Source organism: Salvelinus namaycush, chromosome 41 (assembly GCF_016432855.1).
Source record: "Salvelinus namaycush isolate Seneca chromosome 41, SaNama_1.0, whole genome shotgun sequence".
NCBI lineage: Eukaryota > Metazoa > Chordata > Actinopteri > Salmoniformes > Salmonidae > Salvelinus > Salvelinus namaycush.
Window position 1 is genome coordinate 4,894,140 of NC_052347.1, and position 16,215 is coordinate 4,910,354.

A 16,215-nucleotide genomic window follows, 5' to 3' on the forward strand; every position below is an offset into this window, starting at 1 on the left:
CATTGTCTGACTTGAGAGCGGTTAGCGGAGGGCTGCATGGGGTACAACCGTCCCGAGTTTCATTAGGCGACAGTAGCCTTGTCAAGTGGTTGTTTTTTCCGCAGGCCTACCTCTCCTCAAGGAATACTGTTTTTGAATGACATATATTTTGTATTTATTTTAATATTTAAATAAATCTGCTGATAAATTATATTGAATAACCCCACCTCTCTCTCTTGCACACACACACATATATATACACACACACACACACACACACACACACACACACACACACACACATACACACACTGTCTCTCAGTGTGGGCATGTCTGTTCAGGAGACTGTCTACTCGGAGTGCACTCTCACTTGAGCGGAGGGACAGCGAGCGAACAACCATCACCTCCTTATAGCACATCAACCCATCATATATTTTTTTGTGGAAAATGTTCAAATAAAGCCGGCAGAGTAGGATAAAAGCTTTTATAAAGAGTGCACTGTTTTGGGGAGTATACCCAGATCCTTGCGCAGCGCGTTATTGGCCATGGAGTCCTTTACGCACTGCAGATAACAAGTCTTTGTGAAACAAAGAAAACAAAGTAATGGATCAAAACCTCAAGTGATTTTTTTTCACACTCTGGTAAAGTTATGGCCGCGCTACGGAGGAAATTTGGGGAGGACTATCAGGTAGTGAATACAAACCGTGACAACACCGCTTTTTCAGCACCTGTTAAAAAGAAACGCCAGCGGTTCGTGGAGAAGAACGGTCGTTGCAACGTGCAGCACGGGAATCTCGGTGGGGAGACCAGCCGATACATCTCCGACCTCTTCACCACCTTGGTGGACCTCAAGTGGCGATGGAACTTACTTATCTTTGTTCTGACCTATACAGTAGCATGGTTGGTCATGGCTTCTATGTGGTGGATCATCGCCTACATCAGAGGGGACATAAATCATGGCCACGACTCGTCCTACACCCCCTGCGTTGCCAACGTTTACAACTTCCCCTCCGCTTTCCTATTCTTCATAGAGACCGAGGCCACCATCGGCTACGGCTACCGCTACATAACGGAGAAATGTCCAGAGGGCATCATTCTCTTCTTGTTCCAATCGCTGCTGGGTTCCATCGTGGACGCCTTTCTGATCGGCTGCATGTTCATTAAAATGTCCCAGCCTAAGAAGCGCGCAGAGACGCTTATGTTTAGCCAGGACTCAGTGATCTCACAGCGCGACGGCAAACTGTGCCTCATGTTCCGCGTGGGCAACCTGCGAAACAGCCATATGGTGTCCGCGCAGATCAGGTGTAAACTCATAAAGGTAAGATAAACAAGCACCACAGGGGTATTTAGACAACTAATCATACAATTACCCACGGTGATAATACTCTACTAAAAGCCTTCAGGGAGAGTGGACAATTAAACTCTCGAGCATAAAATGCCAAGATGTTGTGTGCTAATGTCATATTTAATGTGCATAACTAATTATCATGTATTATATTCGCATTCATTATTTCACATATACAGTATGTGCTTCTCCATCACCCCGTATCAATTGAACCTGAAAGTGGCAAACAGACGGCACAAGAAAATGTAATCAAATTGAATAGAATGAACCTATAGGAGTCTAGCTGCACTATGATAGCAGTTGCATATCAGATATATATATATATATATATATATATATATATATATATATATATATATATTTTCTTCTAAGCTTAATTATAAGCAGGTCTTAGTCCACAGTGTGTGCCTTGTTAAACAAAAAAGGCTTACAATTGTATCAGCATAATCCTTAGTAGTGAGATTGTATTTTGGCTGAGTGGCAGACGTTTCCAAGACAGGGTCTGATAAGAGAGAGAGAGAGAGGGGTTGAAAGAGAGAGAGAGAGACAGAGTGGCTGAGAGAGAAAGAGAGAGGGGGGGCTGAGATAGAGGGCAGCTGGGAGGAGCAGAGAGCGAGAGAGACACAGGGGCTGAGAAAGAGAGAGAGAGGGGAGCTGAGAGACAGTTCTTTGGTGGCGCAGCCACAGCGTGTCCAAAACCAGTCACCTTTCAACCCCTGACATTTAGAAGAGCAGGTGGTTTAACTGCGGGACACGGTAGTGTATCAGTGGGCTGCTCTGACAGAGATCTGGGCTCTCAGGCTGGGGTTTGACAGTTAAAACTCCAGCAATGAAACGCACAAAATCAAATCATCAGTCATGGAGCAGTATACATGCTGCTCACCCCGATCAAGCATGATGTCAGGTCAAAAGTGGCCTTAAGACCCTGGAGTAACGGAATAAATCATATTTATAGTGCATGTGGATACACTTTTCGTCTTCACTCTCATGTTGTAAGGTCTGGTTTACATCACAATGTGATGTTTGGATAGGACTTTGTCAGAGACCTCCCGGGTGGCGCAGTGGTCTAGGGCACTGCATCGCAGTGCTAGCTGCGCCACCAGAGTCTCTGGGTTCGCGCCCAGGCTGGGCTGGGTTCGCGCCCAGGCTCTGTCGCAGCCGGCCGCAACCGGGAGGTCCGTGGGGCGACGCACAATTGGCATAGCGTCGCCCGGGTTAGGGAGGGTTTGGCCGGTAGGGATATCCTTGTCTCAGTATGTAATATGTAAAAAAATGTAATAAAATGTATGCACTCTACTGTAAGTCGCTCTGGATAAGAGCGTCTGCTAAATGACTAAAATGTAAATGTAAAAAAAAATGATATGAAACCCAAAGAGAGGCAAAAACATTGGTTTCTGAGAATGCACACACACACACCCAGTGAGGCGCTTTGAGCTTTTTTGCAGTATGTGTTCCACCATTGTGACCACATCAGCACAGCACATTGAACATAGCGTAGGTCAACTTAATAACACGTACTGTACACCCAGTGTGGCTGGGAGAGAGAGAGAGGAAGGGAGAACCCCATCCCTTAGTCATAGCCAGGCAGTCCCCAAAGAGAACAGCCTCCTAGGCACACAGTCAAAACAGCCACAATAGATAGCCCCAAGCAGGGTGTTTCTCTGGGATGAACACCATCCTCTCGCTCAGCCTCCCAGGCAGACCATTTACAGCAGCTGGAGGGTGGCATCACACCTTTGACAGGGTGCACGGTGCTCCAAATGGCTGGTCATTTACTAGAGGGCTAGTCTGTTGATTGATTTATCCTGTGCAATAATTGAATAAGGCTCAAGCACAGACCCAGGCAACTTCACAATATAAAGCTCCCCTACAGTGGGTGTATTTTGAGAGGAAAAAGGAGGACGGGAGAGGAAGAAACAACGTCTGTGCCCAGTGGAATGACGTGGAAACAACTTTGATTCAACCACTCACAGAGATTGCGTCATGAAATATGTGAAGCGCAGGCAGGCACTTTGAGCACAAGTAAGAAACCCACACTCACCTTTTCTCTCTGACTACAAAGGGGAAAAAAAGAGAAAGAATAAATATCATCCCCCTCCTCCTCTCCTGCTCTCTCTTTCTCTCTTTGAGGTACCATCCACACAACCCACACTGTGCTCTGGGGTCTTTAGTATTGTTGCTCTGCTGTCAGGCTTCACAGCACAGCCCTGTGCTACTTTCACTTCAAAGACCCTTTAGCCAGCACAAAAATGTACTAATAAGCCTCCTAGTTTTGGGAAAACATATCTGAAATCAAATTACTCTAGAGATTATTCGTATTAAAACAGTTGTAAAAGTTCACATGAATTATAGTCATGAAAAATGAATCATTACTTCACAGGAATCATGCTATTTTGTAAATTAATGTTTATATTTTGTCAGTGCAGTACTAGTAGAGGGATGATGGTGGTGCTGATGAATCATGCCCCTCTTCCACCTGTTCCCCCAATCCCCACTGTTACTCACAAATCTGTACAGGTTTTTAAATAGTCCTCTCCACCTTCCATTTAGGTATTGACTTGCCATATGTTCATAAATATACACCGTAACATGACCTGGCATATTGCATGTGTTAGAACCACTTAACACCAATCAAACAAATAGAGCACATATCGGTTGGAGAAAAGCAAAGTCCTGATGAACTCCTGTATTCATTCTTCAGTTACTGTATGACTGTACAGAATGTGTGACATAGGTGTGTGTGTGTGGCAGTGACAGCTGCTCATTCAGAGGCTCATAAAAGACAGAGGAGAGGATGGGCAGGCAGTATTGGCATGACACCTGTTTGGGTTTACAACATGGGCCCAGTTAAGGCATCTGCTCCTTGTGACCACGTCTGTCAGTCACAGTCCACATCTCATTCTCGCCAGGACGGCTCACTTCAATCAAACCCACCAATCGCACAGCCAACCACAGAACCCACATCCAAAAAGCAGCGGGGCCAATTCTGCAGGCAGTAACCGTGAATATAGGCCTATGCAAAGATTTCTTTCATAAGACATTTGCTGGATGATTTGACTGGCACTGTGAGCTGGCTGAGCCAAGCGACAGTCCAGTCCTTGTCGAATGCGGGCCTGATTGCTGGTAGCTAGGCTGCTTGTTTGTTGTTTGGGGGAAAGTTTTGTGTTGGCTAGCTGGGTGTAGCCTCGCGTAATGCAGCACCGCTGAAGTGGCGTGGCTGATTACTAGAGGGGAGCAGACAGCAGAAGGGCCCAGCTCCATCTCACAGGGCACAGAAACAGACTAATCACAGCCGACAGCCATCCAAACCCAGAGCTGGTGTTGGCAGGGCCAGGCAGACTCAGTAAGCCTCCACTCGGAGACTCGCATCTTGCTGGAACGCTCCTCACTCTCACACCAAAATATGAGAGAGGCGCAGCTGAATGGAGAAAGGGAAGGGAAAAGGCTGTAATAGAATATACAGAGAGAGCGAGAGAGAGAAAGAGAGACAGAGAGAGAGAGAGCGAGAATGGGTGACAGGTATACAGATGTAGGATCTTCATTTGTAGTGTATTTGAGGTTTAAAAATGCATTTGTAATTTCCACTTCGATATTTCAGAATTTATTTTCCCTTACAAAGAAAAGATCAACCCATACAAAAATGTCCATGAATTATAATCCACATTTCTTGTTGCTGCAGCATAATGTTCCTGTTGTAGCAAACTGTTTCAAGGTGGGAGATGTGGTATCGACTAGACAGGCTAGACTGGCAGGCAGCTACTAGCACTGGGATTGATTTCCATTTTACTTACAAGCCCCTAACCGGCAACGCAGTAAAAAAAACAAAAAAAAAAACTGAATAAGAAACAAAGTAACAAGTAATTAAAGAGCAGCAGTAAAATAACAATAGCGAGACTACATACAATGGGGTACCGGTACAGAGTTAACGTGCTGGGGCACCGGTTAGTCGAGGTAATTGAGGTAATATGTATATGTAGGTAGAGTTATTAAAATGACTATGCACAGATGATAACAACAGAGAGTAAAAGCGGTGAAAAAGAGGGGGGGGGGGGGGGGGGGGGCATTTGATTAGATGTTCAGGAGTCTTATGGCTTGGGGGTAGAAGCTGTTCAGAAGCCTCTTGGACCTAGACTTGGCGCTCCGGTACCGCTTGCCGCGATAGCAGAGAGAACAGTCTATGACTAGGGTGGCTGGAGTCTTTGACAATTTTTAGGGCCTTCCTCTGACACCGCCTAGTATAGAGGTCCTGGATGGCAGGAAGCTTTGCCCCAGTGATGTATTGGGCCGTACGCACTACTCACTGTAGTGCCTTGTGGTCGGAGGATGAGAAATTGCCATACCAGGCAGTGATGCAACCAGTCAGGATGCGCTTGATGGTGCAGCTGTAGAACCTTTTGAGGATCTGAGGACCCATGCCAAATGTTTTCTCCTGTCTCCTGTTTTCTCCTATTTTCTCCTGTCTCCTAGGTTTCGTCGCGCCCTCTTCACAACTGTCTTGGTGTGCTTGAACCATGTTAGTTTGTGTGTGACGTGGACCACAAGGAACTTGAAGCTCTCAATTTGCTCCACTACAGGCCCGTCGATGAGAATGGGGACGTGCTCGGTCTTCATTTTCCTGTAGTCCGCAATCAGCTCTTTTGTCTTGATCACGTTGAGGGAAAGGTTGTTGTCCTGGCACCACACGGCCAGGTCTCTGACCTCCTCCCTATAGGCTGCCTCGTCGTTGTCGGTGATCAGGCCTACCACTGTTGTGTCATCGGCAAACGTAATGATGGTGTTGGAGTCGTGCCTGGCCAAGCAGTCATGAGTGAACAGGGGGTACAGGAGGGGACTGAGCACGCACCCCTGAGGGGCCCCTGTGTTCAGGATCAGGTGGTGGATGTGTTGTTAGCTACCCATACCACCTGGGGGCGGCCCGTCAGGAAGTCCAGGATCCAGTTGCAGAGGCATGCATTTAGTCCCAGGGTCCTTAGCCTAGTGATGAGCTTTGAGGGCACTATGGTGTTGAACGCTGAGCAGTAGTCAATGAATAACATTCTCACATAGGAGTTCCTTATGTCCAGGTGGGAAAGGGCAGTGTGGAGTGCAATAGAGCTTGCATCATCTGTGGATCTGTTGGTGCGGTTTGCAAATTTGAGTGGGTCTAGGGTTTCTGGGATAATGGTGTTGATGTGAGCCATAAACAGCCTTTCAAAGCACTTCATGGCTACAGACGTGTCGGTGCTACGGGTCGGTAGTCATTCAGGCAGGTTACCTTAGTGTTCTTGGGCACAGGGTCTATGGTGGTCTGCTTAAAACATGTTGGCATTACAGACTCAGAGAGGGAGAGGTTGAAAATGTCAGTGAAGACACTTGCCAGTTGGTCAGCGCATGCTCGCAGTACATGTTCTGGTAAACCGTCTGGCCCTGTGGGGCCTTGTGAATGTTGACCTGTTTAAAGGTCTTACTTACATCGGCTGTGGAGAGCGTGATCACACAGTCTTCCGGAACAGCTGGTGCTCTCATGCATGTTTCAGTGTTATTTGCCTCGAAGCGAGCATGGAAGTAGTTTAGATCGACTGGTAGGCTCGTGTCACTGGGCAGCTCTCGGCTGTGCTTCCCTTTGTAGTCTGTAATGGTTTGCAAGCCCTGCCACATCTGACGAGCGTCAGAGCCGGTGTAGTATGATTCGATCTTAGTCCGGTATTGACACTTTGCCTGTTTGACGGTTCGTCAGAGGGCATAGCGGGATTTCTTATAAGCGTCCGGGTTAGAGTTCCGCTCCTTGAAAGCAGCAGCTCTAGCCTTTAGCTAAGTGCGGATGTTGCCTGTAATCCATGGCTTCTGGTTGGTACGGTCACTGTGGGGACGACGTCATCGATGCACTTGTTGATGAAGCCAGTGACTGATATGGTGTACTCCTCAATGCCATCGGTGGAATCCCGGAACATATTCCAGTCTGTGCTAGCAAAACAGTCCTGTAGCTTTTATAGATCGAGTCACTGGTGCTTCCTGCTTTAATTTTTGCTTTCAAGCAGGAATCAGCAGGATAGAGTCGTGGTCAGATTTGCCAAATGAAGGGCGAGCGAGAGCTTTGTATGCGTCTCTGTGTGTGGAGTAAAGATGGTTCAGAGTTTTTTTCCCCCTATGGTTGGACATTTAACATGCTGATAGAAGTTTGGTAAGACCGATTTATGTTTCCCTGCATTGGAGTCTCCAGCCACTAGGAGCGCCGCTTTTGTTGAGCGTTTTCCTGTTTGCTTATGGCGAAATACAGCTCATTGAGTGCGGTCTTAATGCCAGCATCAGTCTGTGGTGGTATGTAGACAGCTACGAAAAATACAGATAAACTCTCTAGGTAGATAGTGTGGTCTACAGCTTATCATGAGATACTCTACCTCAGGCGAGCAAAACTTTGAGACTTCCTTAGATATCGTGCACCAGCTGTTATTTACAAAAATACATAGTCTGCCTCCCCTTGTCTTACCAGACGCCGCTGTTCTATCCTGAAGATAAAGCATATAACCAGCTGTATGTTGGTAATGTTGTCGTTCAGCCACGACTCCGTGAAGCATTACAGTTTTGAATATCCCGTTGGTAGTTTAATCTTCCGCCTAGGTCATCAATTTTATTTTCCAAAGATTGTATGTTTGCTAGCAGAATGGAAGGCTGTCACGCCCTGACCGTAGAGAGCTTTTTATGTCTCTATTTTGGTTTGGTCAGGGTGTGATTTGGGTGGGCGTTCTATGTTCATTTTCTATGTTTTGTATTTCTTTGTGTTTGGCCGGGTGTGGTTCTCAATCAGAAGCAGCTGTCTATCGTTGTCTCTGATTGAGAATCATACTTAGGCAGCTTTTTCCCACCTGTGTTTTGTGGGTAGTTGTTTTCTGTTTAGTGTTTTGCACCTGACAGGACTGTTTCGGTTATTCACTTTGTTATTTTTGTTTAGTGTTCAATTTAAATAAAAAGTAATGAACACTTACCACGCTGCACTTTGGTCCGATTCCTCTTCATCCGACGACGACACCCGTTACAAAGGCAGTGGGGGTTTATTCGATCGCCTACTAATTCTCAGAAGGCAGCCTACCCTCCAGACCCTTTTTCTCTGCCTTCTCTTCATGCAAATGACGCAAATGACGGGGATCTGGGCCTGTTCCCGGGAAAGCAGTTTGTTTTTCACGTCGGGCTCGTCGGACTCGTTAAAGCAAAAAAAGGATTCTGCCAGTTCGTGGTGAGTAATCGCAGTTCTGATGTCCAGAAGTTATTTTTGGTCATAAGAGACGGTAGCAGCAACATTATGTACAAAATAAGTACCAAAATAAGTTACAAATAACACAAAGAAACAAACAAAAAAACACAATTGGATAGGAACACTAAAAAGTCAGCCTTCTTTTCCGGCGCCATCTAATAATACTTGTTAGCTTCTTCAGGGTTGCTGGGGCTCTGAAGAGTACATATTTATGTGGGGGGGCGCGCGCGCGCGCACACACACACACACACACCAACAAACTATATCATCTGATCCAAGGCAGTGGAAGGGTTAACACTACCACCTGGCCTCATCCCACATTGTTATCCGAGGCAATAAAGGAAGCCACGCGTGAAGTGTGTGTTTGAGGTGTGTGGCGGAGTATGTTTTACTTCTTATGTCACTGCCAGAGACCATGTGACCCGTGAGTGATATAGAAGTGGAACGCAGATGGACACGGTGTGTCGGCGGAGATACCCTGGAGACAAAAATAAAGCAAGAGCATTTGACTGTAAACCATTATGTTACTCAACAACTGTCGGTTATAGTACAGTGTACTCACAGAGCCACATTAGACTAGGCTCTTATTCCTGGTGCTCCAATATGAATCCCTCTCAGGTTTTAAATTGAACTAGTGGGTGGCCTCTGGCAGCACTGTCACATTAAGCCATATTTTGGCCATGGCAGTTGTGACCGGAGTCGTTTTCAACCGCTCCTGTGACAGTCTATGAGCATTACACTGCACATTAAAACACAGTTCAAGACAAGAGAGACAGAGAGAGCTAACTAACCTCCAGTTTAGCATTACAGAACAGCCTATTTGAATTTCAGAGTGGTGTCACGATCGTCTTCTTTAGAAAGAGTGGACCAAGGCGCAGCGTGTGCAAAATACATCTTCTCTTTATTTTGCAGAAGAACAAACAAAACAAAACAACAAAATGACGAACGTGAAGCTATAAATGACTAAGTGCAAACATGCAACAGACTAGACATAGACAATTACCCACAAACAGCTAAAGCCTATGGCTGCCTTAAATATGGCTCCCAATCAGAGACAACAATAACCAGCTGTCTCTGATTGAGAATCAATTCAGGCAACCATAGACTTTCCTAGACACCTACACTGAACACTAACCCATCTACTCTATTTAACCCCCTAAACCATACAACACCCTAGACAATACAAAAACACACAAACTTCCCCATGTCACACCCTGACCTAACTAAAATAATAATGAAAACAAAGATAACTAAGGCCAGGGTGTGACATAACCCCCCCCTTAAGGTGCGAACTCCGGGCGCACCAGCATAAAGTCTAGGGGAGGGTCTGGGTGGGCGTCTGTCCACGGTGGCGGCTCTGGCACTGGTCGTGGTCCCCACCCCACCATAGTCACTACCCGCTTTCGTAGCCTCCTCCAAATGGCCACCCTCCACCTTAACCCCACTGGATTAAGGGGCAGCACCGGACTAAGGGGCAGCACCGGACTAAGGGGCAGCACCGGACTAAGGGGCAGCACCAGGATAAGGGGCAGCACCAGGATAAGGGGCAGCACCAGGATAAGGGGCAGCACCAGGATAAGGGGCAGCTCCGGACTGAGGGACGGCAGCTCCGGACTGAGGGACGGCAGCTCCGGACTGAGGGACGGCAGCTCCGGACTGAGGGACGGATCCTGGCTGGATGGCGGATCCTGGCTGGCTGGCGGATCCTGGCTGGCTGGCTGGCGGATCCTGGCTGGCTGGCTCTGGCGGATCCTGGCTGGATGACGGCTCTGGCGGATCCTGGCTGGATGACGGCTCTGGCGGATCCTGGCTGGATGACGGCTCTGGCGGATCCTGGCTGGATGACGGCTCTGGCGGATCCTGGCTGGATGACGGCTCTGGCGGATCCTGGCTGGACGGCTCATGGCTGGCTGACGGATCTGGCTGCTCATGGCTGGCTGACGGATCTGGCTGCTCATGGCTGGCTGACGGATCTGGCTGCTCATGGCTGGCTGACGGATCTGGCTGCTCATGGCTGGCTGACGGATCTGGCTGCTCATGGCTGGCTGACGGATCTGGCTGATCCTGTCTGGCGGAAGGCTCTGGCTGATCCTGTCTGGCGGAAGGCTCTGGCTGATCCTGTCTGGCGGAAGGCTCTGGCTGATCCTGTCTGGCGGAAGGCTTTGGCTGATCCTGTCTGGCGGAAGGCTCTAGCGGCTTTGCAGGCTCAGTACAGACGGGCGGCTTTGATTACTCAGTACAGACGGGCAGTTCATGCGGCGCTTGGCAGACGGACAGTTCAGACGGCGTTGGGCAGACGGGCAGTTCAGGCGCCGTTGGGCAGACGGGCAGATCAGGCGCCGTTGGGCAGACGGGCAGTTCAGGCGCCGTTGGGCAGACGGGCAGTTCAGGCGCCGTTGGGCAGACGGGCAGTTCAGGCGCCGTTGGGCAGACGGCAGACTCTGGCCGGCTGAGACGCACTGTAGGCCTGGTGCGTGGTGCCGGAACTGGAGGTACCGGGCTGAGGACACGCATCTCAGGGCTAGTGCGGGGAGAAGGAACAGGGCATGCTGTACCCTGGGGATGATCATTAGGCCTAGTGCGTGGTGCCGGAACTGGTGGTACCGGGCTGAGGACACGCATCTCAGGGCTAGTGCGGGGAGCAGCAACAGGACGCACAGGACTCTGGGGACACACAGGAGGCTTGGTGCGTGGTGTAGGCACTGGTGGTAAAGGGCTGGAGACACACACCATAGAGCTAGTGCGTGGAGGAGGCACAGGGCTCTGAAGACGCACAGGAAGCCTGGTGCGTGGTGTAGGCACTGGTGGTACTGGGCTGGAGCGGGGAGGTGGCGCCGGAAATACCGGACCGTGCAGGCGTACTGGCTCCCTTGAGCACTGAGCCTGTCCAACCTTACCTGGTTGTATGCTCCCCGTCGCCCGACCAGTGCGGGGAGGTGGAATAACCCGCACCGGGCTATGTAGGCAAACCGGGGACACCATGCGTAAGGCTGGTGCCATGTAAGCCGGCCCGAGGAGACGCACTGGTGGCCAGATGCGTTGGGCCGGCTTCATGACATCCGGCTCAACGCTCAATCTAGCCTGGCCGATACGTGGAGCTGGAATGTACCGAACCGGGCTATGCACGCGTACAGGAGACACCATGCGCTCTACTGCGTAACACGGTGTCTGCCCGTACTCTCGCTCTCCACGGTAAGTACAGGGAGTAGGCGCAGGTCTCCTACCTGACTTCGCCACACTCCCTTTAAGGCCCCCCCCAAGAAATTTTTGGGTTGTACTCACGGGCTTCCAGCCTTGCTTCCATGCTGCCTCCTCATATCGCCTCCTCTCGGCTTTAGCTGCCTCCAGCTCTTCACGAGGGAGGCGATATTCTCCCGGTTGTGCCCAAGGTCCCTTACCATCCAGTATCTCCTCCCATGTCCATGAATCCTGTGTAGGTGGGTCCTGTTGCCACTTGACACGCCGCTTGGTCCTAGATTGGTGGGTAATTCTGTCACGATCGTCTTCTTTAGAAAGAGTGGACCAAGGCGCAGCGTGTGCAAAATACATCTTCTCTTTATTTTGCAGAAGAACAAACAAAACAAAACAACAAAATGACGAACGTGAAGCTATAAATGACTAAGTGCAACATAGACTAGACATAGACAATTACCCACAAACAGCTAAAGCCTATGGCTGCCTTAAATATGGCTCCCAATCAGAGACAACAATAACCAGCTGTCTCTGATTGAGAATCAATTCAGGCAACCATAGACTTTCCTAGACACCTACACTGAACACTAACCCATCTACTCTATTTAACCCCCTAAACCATACAACACCCTAGACAATACAAAAACACACAAACTTCCCCATGTCACACCCTGACCTAACTAAAATAATAATGAAAACAAAGATAACTAAGGCCAGGGTGTGACAAGTGGATTATATTATTTCCAAGAAAACAGTGATTTCCGTTTCCCCTGCGTCTCCTCCTCGTCTGAAGCGCTTCTAACCAACCTCTTTCATTTCCTCAGCAGCCAGTGAACTAGGGACCACTCCAGTACCTAATCAACACATGCACCGTCGCCTGCCTGCCGCTCGGCCTGCCCCTGATTAATGAGGGCTTTGGAGAGGCCCAGGCATGGAGTGTGGAGATGACTCGGATGACCAGGCCTCTTTAGGCCCAATAAATTTCATGTAGTGCCTGTCCTCAACCATGAGTCACTCACTGCAGAGATATACGACTTAGAAGACATGGCTCCAAAGAGGAAAATTCTCTGGGAGGACAAAAAAGGACTGAAAGGCTGTTTGAAATGTTTATAAATGGGTGATTGTTTAGAGTAGTTACTGGAAAAACACACATACGCACACACATGCAAGTTTGTTTTTCCTTTTCGGAACCAAACAATTGATTCCCATTCAAAATCCTATTTTCCCTAACTCTTACTCTTACCCTTAACCTGACACTAACCTTAACCCCTTAACCTAACCCTAACTCCTAACCCTAATGCTAAACCTAACATCTAACCCTAATTGTAACCCTATTTGTTACCCAAACCCTGAATCTAAACACTGCGCCTAAAATTGCCTTTTTCCTTCTGCGGACTGGCAAAATCAAATCAAACTAAATTAAATTGTATTTGTCACATGTGCCGAATACAGTAGGTGTAGACCTTACAGTGAAATGCTTACTTACCAGCCCTTAACCAACAATGCAGTTTTAAGAAAATACCCCAAAAAGTAAGAAATAAAAGTAACAAATAATGAAAGAGCAGCAGTAAAATAACAATAGCGAAGCTATGTACAGGTGTCACGTTCCTGACCTGTTTTCTGTTGTTTGGTATGTGTTTAATTGGTCAGGGCGTGAGTTTGGGTGGGTAGTCTATGTTATGTGTTTTCTATGTTGGGTTAATGGGTTGCCTGGTATGGCTCTCAATTAGAGGCAGGTGTTTGGCGTTTCCTCTGATTGAGAGTCATATTAAGGTAGGTTGTTCTCACTGTTTGTTTGTGGGTGATTGTCGCTGTGTCTGTGTTTATTGCACCACACGGTACTGTCTCGTCTCTTTCTTTCCTGTTCATGCGTGCTTCGTTATATGTAGTTTGCATGTTCAGGTCAGTCTACGTTGTTTGTTTGTTATTTTGTAAATATTCAAGTATAGTTCGTGTCAGTGTTCGTCGTGTCTAATAAATTCATTATGGATTCAACACCCGCTGCGCCTTGGTCCGTTCATACACCACCAGACGAACGTTACAACAGGGGGTACCGGTACAGAGTCAATGTGTGGGGGCACTGGTTAGTCGAGGTAATTGAGGTAATATGTACATGTAGGTAGAGTTATTAAAGTGACTATGCATAGATAATAACAGAGAGTAGCAGCAGCGTAGAAGAGGTCCGGGTTGGGGTTGCCATTTGAATAGATGTTCAGGAATCTTATGGCTTGGGGGTAGAAGCTGTTTATAAGCCTCTTGGTCCTAGACTTGGCGCTCCGGTATCACTTGCTGCGGTAGCAGAGAGAACAGTCTATGACTAGGGTGGCTGGAGTCATTGACAATTTTCAGTGCCTTCTTCTGACACCGCCTGGTATAGAGGTTCTGGATGGCAGGAAGCTTGGCCCTGGTGATGTACTGGGCTATATGCACTACTCACTGTAGTGCCTTGTAGTCGGAGGCCAAGCAGTTGCCATACCAGGCAGTGATGCAACCCATCAGGATGCTCTCGATGGTGCAGCTGTAGAACCTTTTGAGGATCTGAGGACCCATGCCAAATCTTTTCAGTCTTCTGAGGGGGAATAGGTTTTGAAGTGCCCTAGATGAGAATGGTGGTGTGCTCGGTCCTCCTTTTCCTGTAGTCCACAATCATCTTCTTTGTGTTGATCACATTGAGGGAGAGGTTGTTGTACTTGCACCACATGGTCAGTTCTCTGACCTCCTCGCTATAGGCTGCCTCGTCGCTGTCTGTGATCAGGCCTACCACTGTTGTGTCATCAGCAAACTTAATGATGGTGTTGGATCGGGCCTGGCTGTGCAGTCATGAGTGAACAGGGAGTACAGGAGGGGACTGAGCACGCACCCCTGAGGGGCCCCCATTTTGAGGATCAGTGTTGCGGATGTGTTGTTACCTACCATTACCACCTGGAGGTGGCCTGTCAGGAAGTCCAGGATCAAGTTGCAGAGGCAGGTGTTTCGTCCCAGGGTTCTTAACTTAGTGATTACCTTTGAGGGCACTATGGTGTTAAACACTGAGCTGTAGTCAATGAATAGCATAGGTGTTCCTTTTGTCCAGGTGTGAAAGGGCAGTGTGGAGTGCAATAGAGATTGCATCATCAATGGATCTGTTGGAGTGGTATACAAATGGGAGTGGGTCTAGGGTTTCTGGGATAGTGGTGTTGATGTGAGCCATAACCAGCCTTTCAAAGCACCTCATGGGTACAGATGTGAGTGCTACGAGTTAGTAGTCATTTAGGCAGGTTACTTTAGTGTTTTGGGCACAGGGACTATGGTGGTCTTCTTGAAACATATTGGTATTACAGACTCAGACAGGGAGAGGTTGAACATGTTAGTGAAGACAATTGCCAGTTGGTCAGTGCATGCTCGGGTGTACACGTCTTGGTTATCCGTCTGGCCCTGCGGCCTTATGAATGTTGACCTGTTTAAAGGTCTTACTCACGTCGGCTGCGGAGAACGTGATCACACATTCTTCCGGAACAGCTGGTGCTCTCATGCATGTTTCAGTGTTACTTGCCTCGAAACGAGCATAGAAGTAATTTAGCTCATCTGGTAGGCTCGTGTCACTGAGCAGCTCTCGGCTGTGCTTCCCTTTGTAGTCTGTAATAGTTTGCAAGCCCTGCCACAGCCGGTGTGGTATGATTCAATCTTAGTCCTGTATTTTTTTTTTTTTTTTTTTTTTTTAATTTTTTTTTTGGGGTGGATCAGCTTAATATTGCGGAAAGAATGTTGCTTCCAATGTAATTGTCTGCATCATTTCCAATCCCCCATATTTTTTTGGGTAAATATATATATCCATACACGCATGCATACATATATACATATATACATACACATACCTATATAGACATACATACTTTTTTAAAGAATATACCTTTATTATTATTCCCCGCAACCCTACCACCGCTCCCCCAATTGGAGTAAACTAATAAACACTTCTGCTTTTACCTTCAATTTATACATCTTATACCTATTTTACAGACACAGACTACTTTATAATAGTTCTCTCTTGTTTGTTCTTAGTCCTTCCTCTATTTCTGTTGTCCATCCCATTTTATTTTCACTTGTAACTGTGCTATTTCACAAAAGCTCCGCACCTATACACATTTCACAGATCCCGTATGCCCTACATTGTTTATCTTGTTATTAGTCCCACCCTTCAGTTCCACTCAACCCTTCCCATCTATCTTCCAACATCATCCATTTCGGATTTTTATTTGCCATATATTTTTCAACTGTGCTGTGATGCTTCACAAAAGATTTGAACCTTCCTATTCTCATAGCTTCTACAGATTGTAAATTAAAAATAAACATTTTTGCTAAAATAATTATTATATTATTGATTGATTGACTATGGCTTTTCAAATCCCCCAGTATTGCTATCTGTAGCGTTAGTTCTAGGCAAATGTTGCAATTCTTCAGCCATTCCTGGACCTGTGACCAAAAACGAGCTACA

At 47.5% G+C, this 16,215-nt stretch overlaps 1 protein-coding gene across 1 annotated transcript in view; it reads left to right on the top strand.

Moving 5' to 3' along the window:
• The first annotated feature begins 628 nt into the window (after positions 1-628).
• The window catches only part of LOC120033957 (G protein-activated inward rectifier potassium channel 1-like), a 39,894-nt gene continuing 24,307 nt past the window's right edge, over positions 629-16,215 (top strand). The window contains exon 1 of the mRNA XM_038980357.1: positions 629-1,297. Within this exon, the coding sequence (XP_038836285.1) occupies positions 629-1,297 (669 nt within the window). The remainder of the gene's footprint in view (positions 1,298-16,215) is intronic.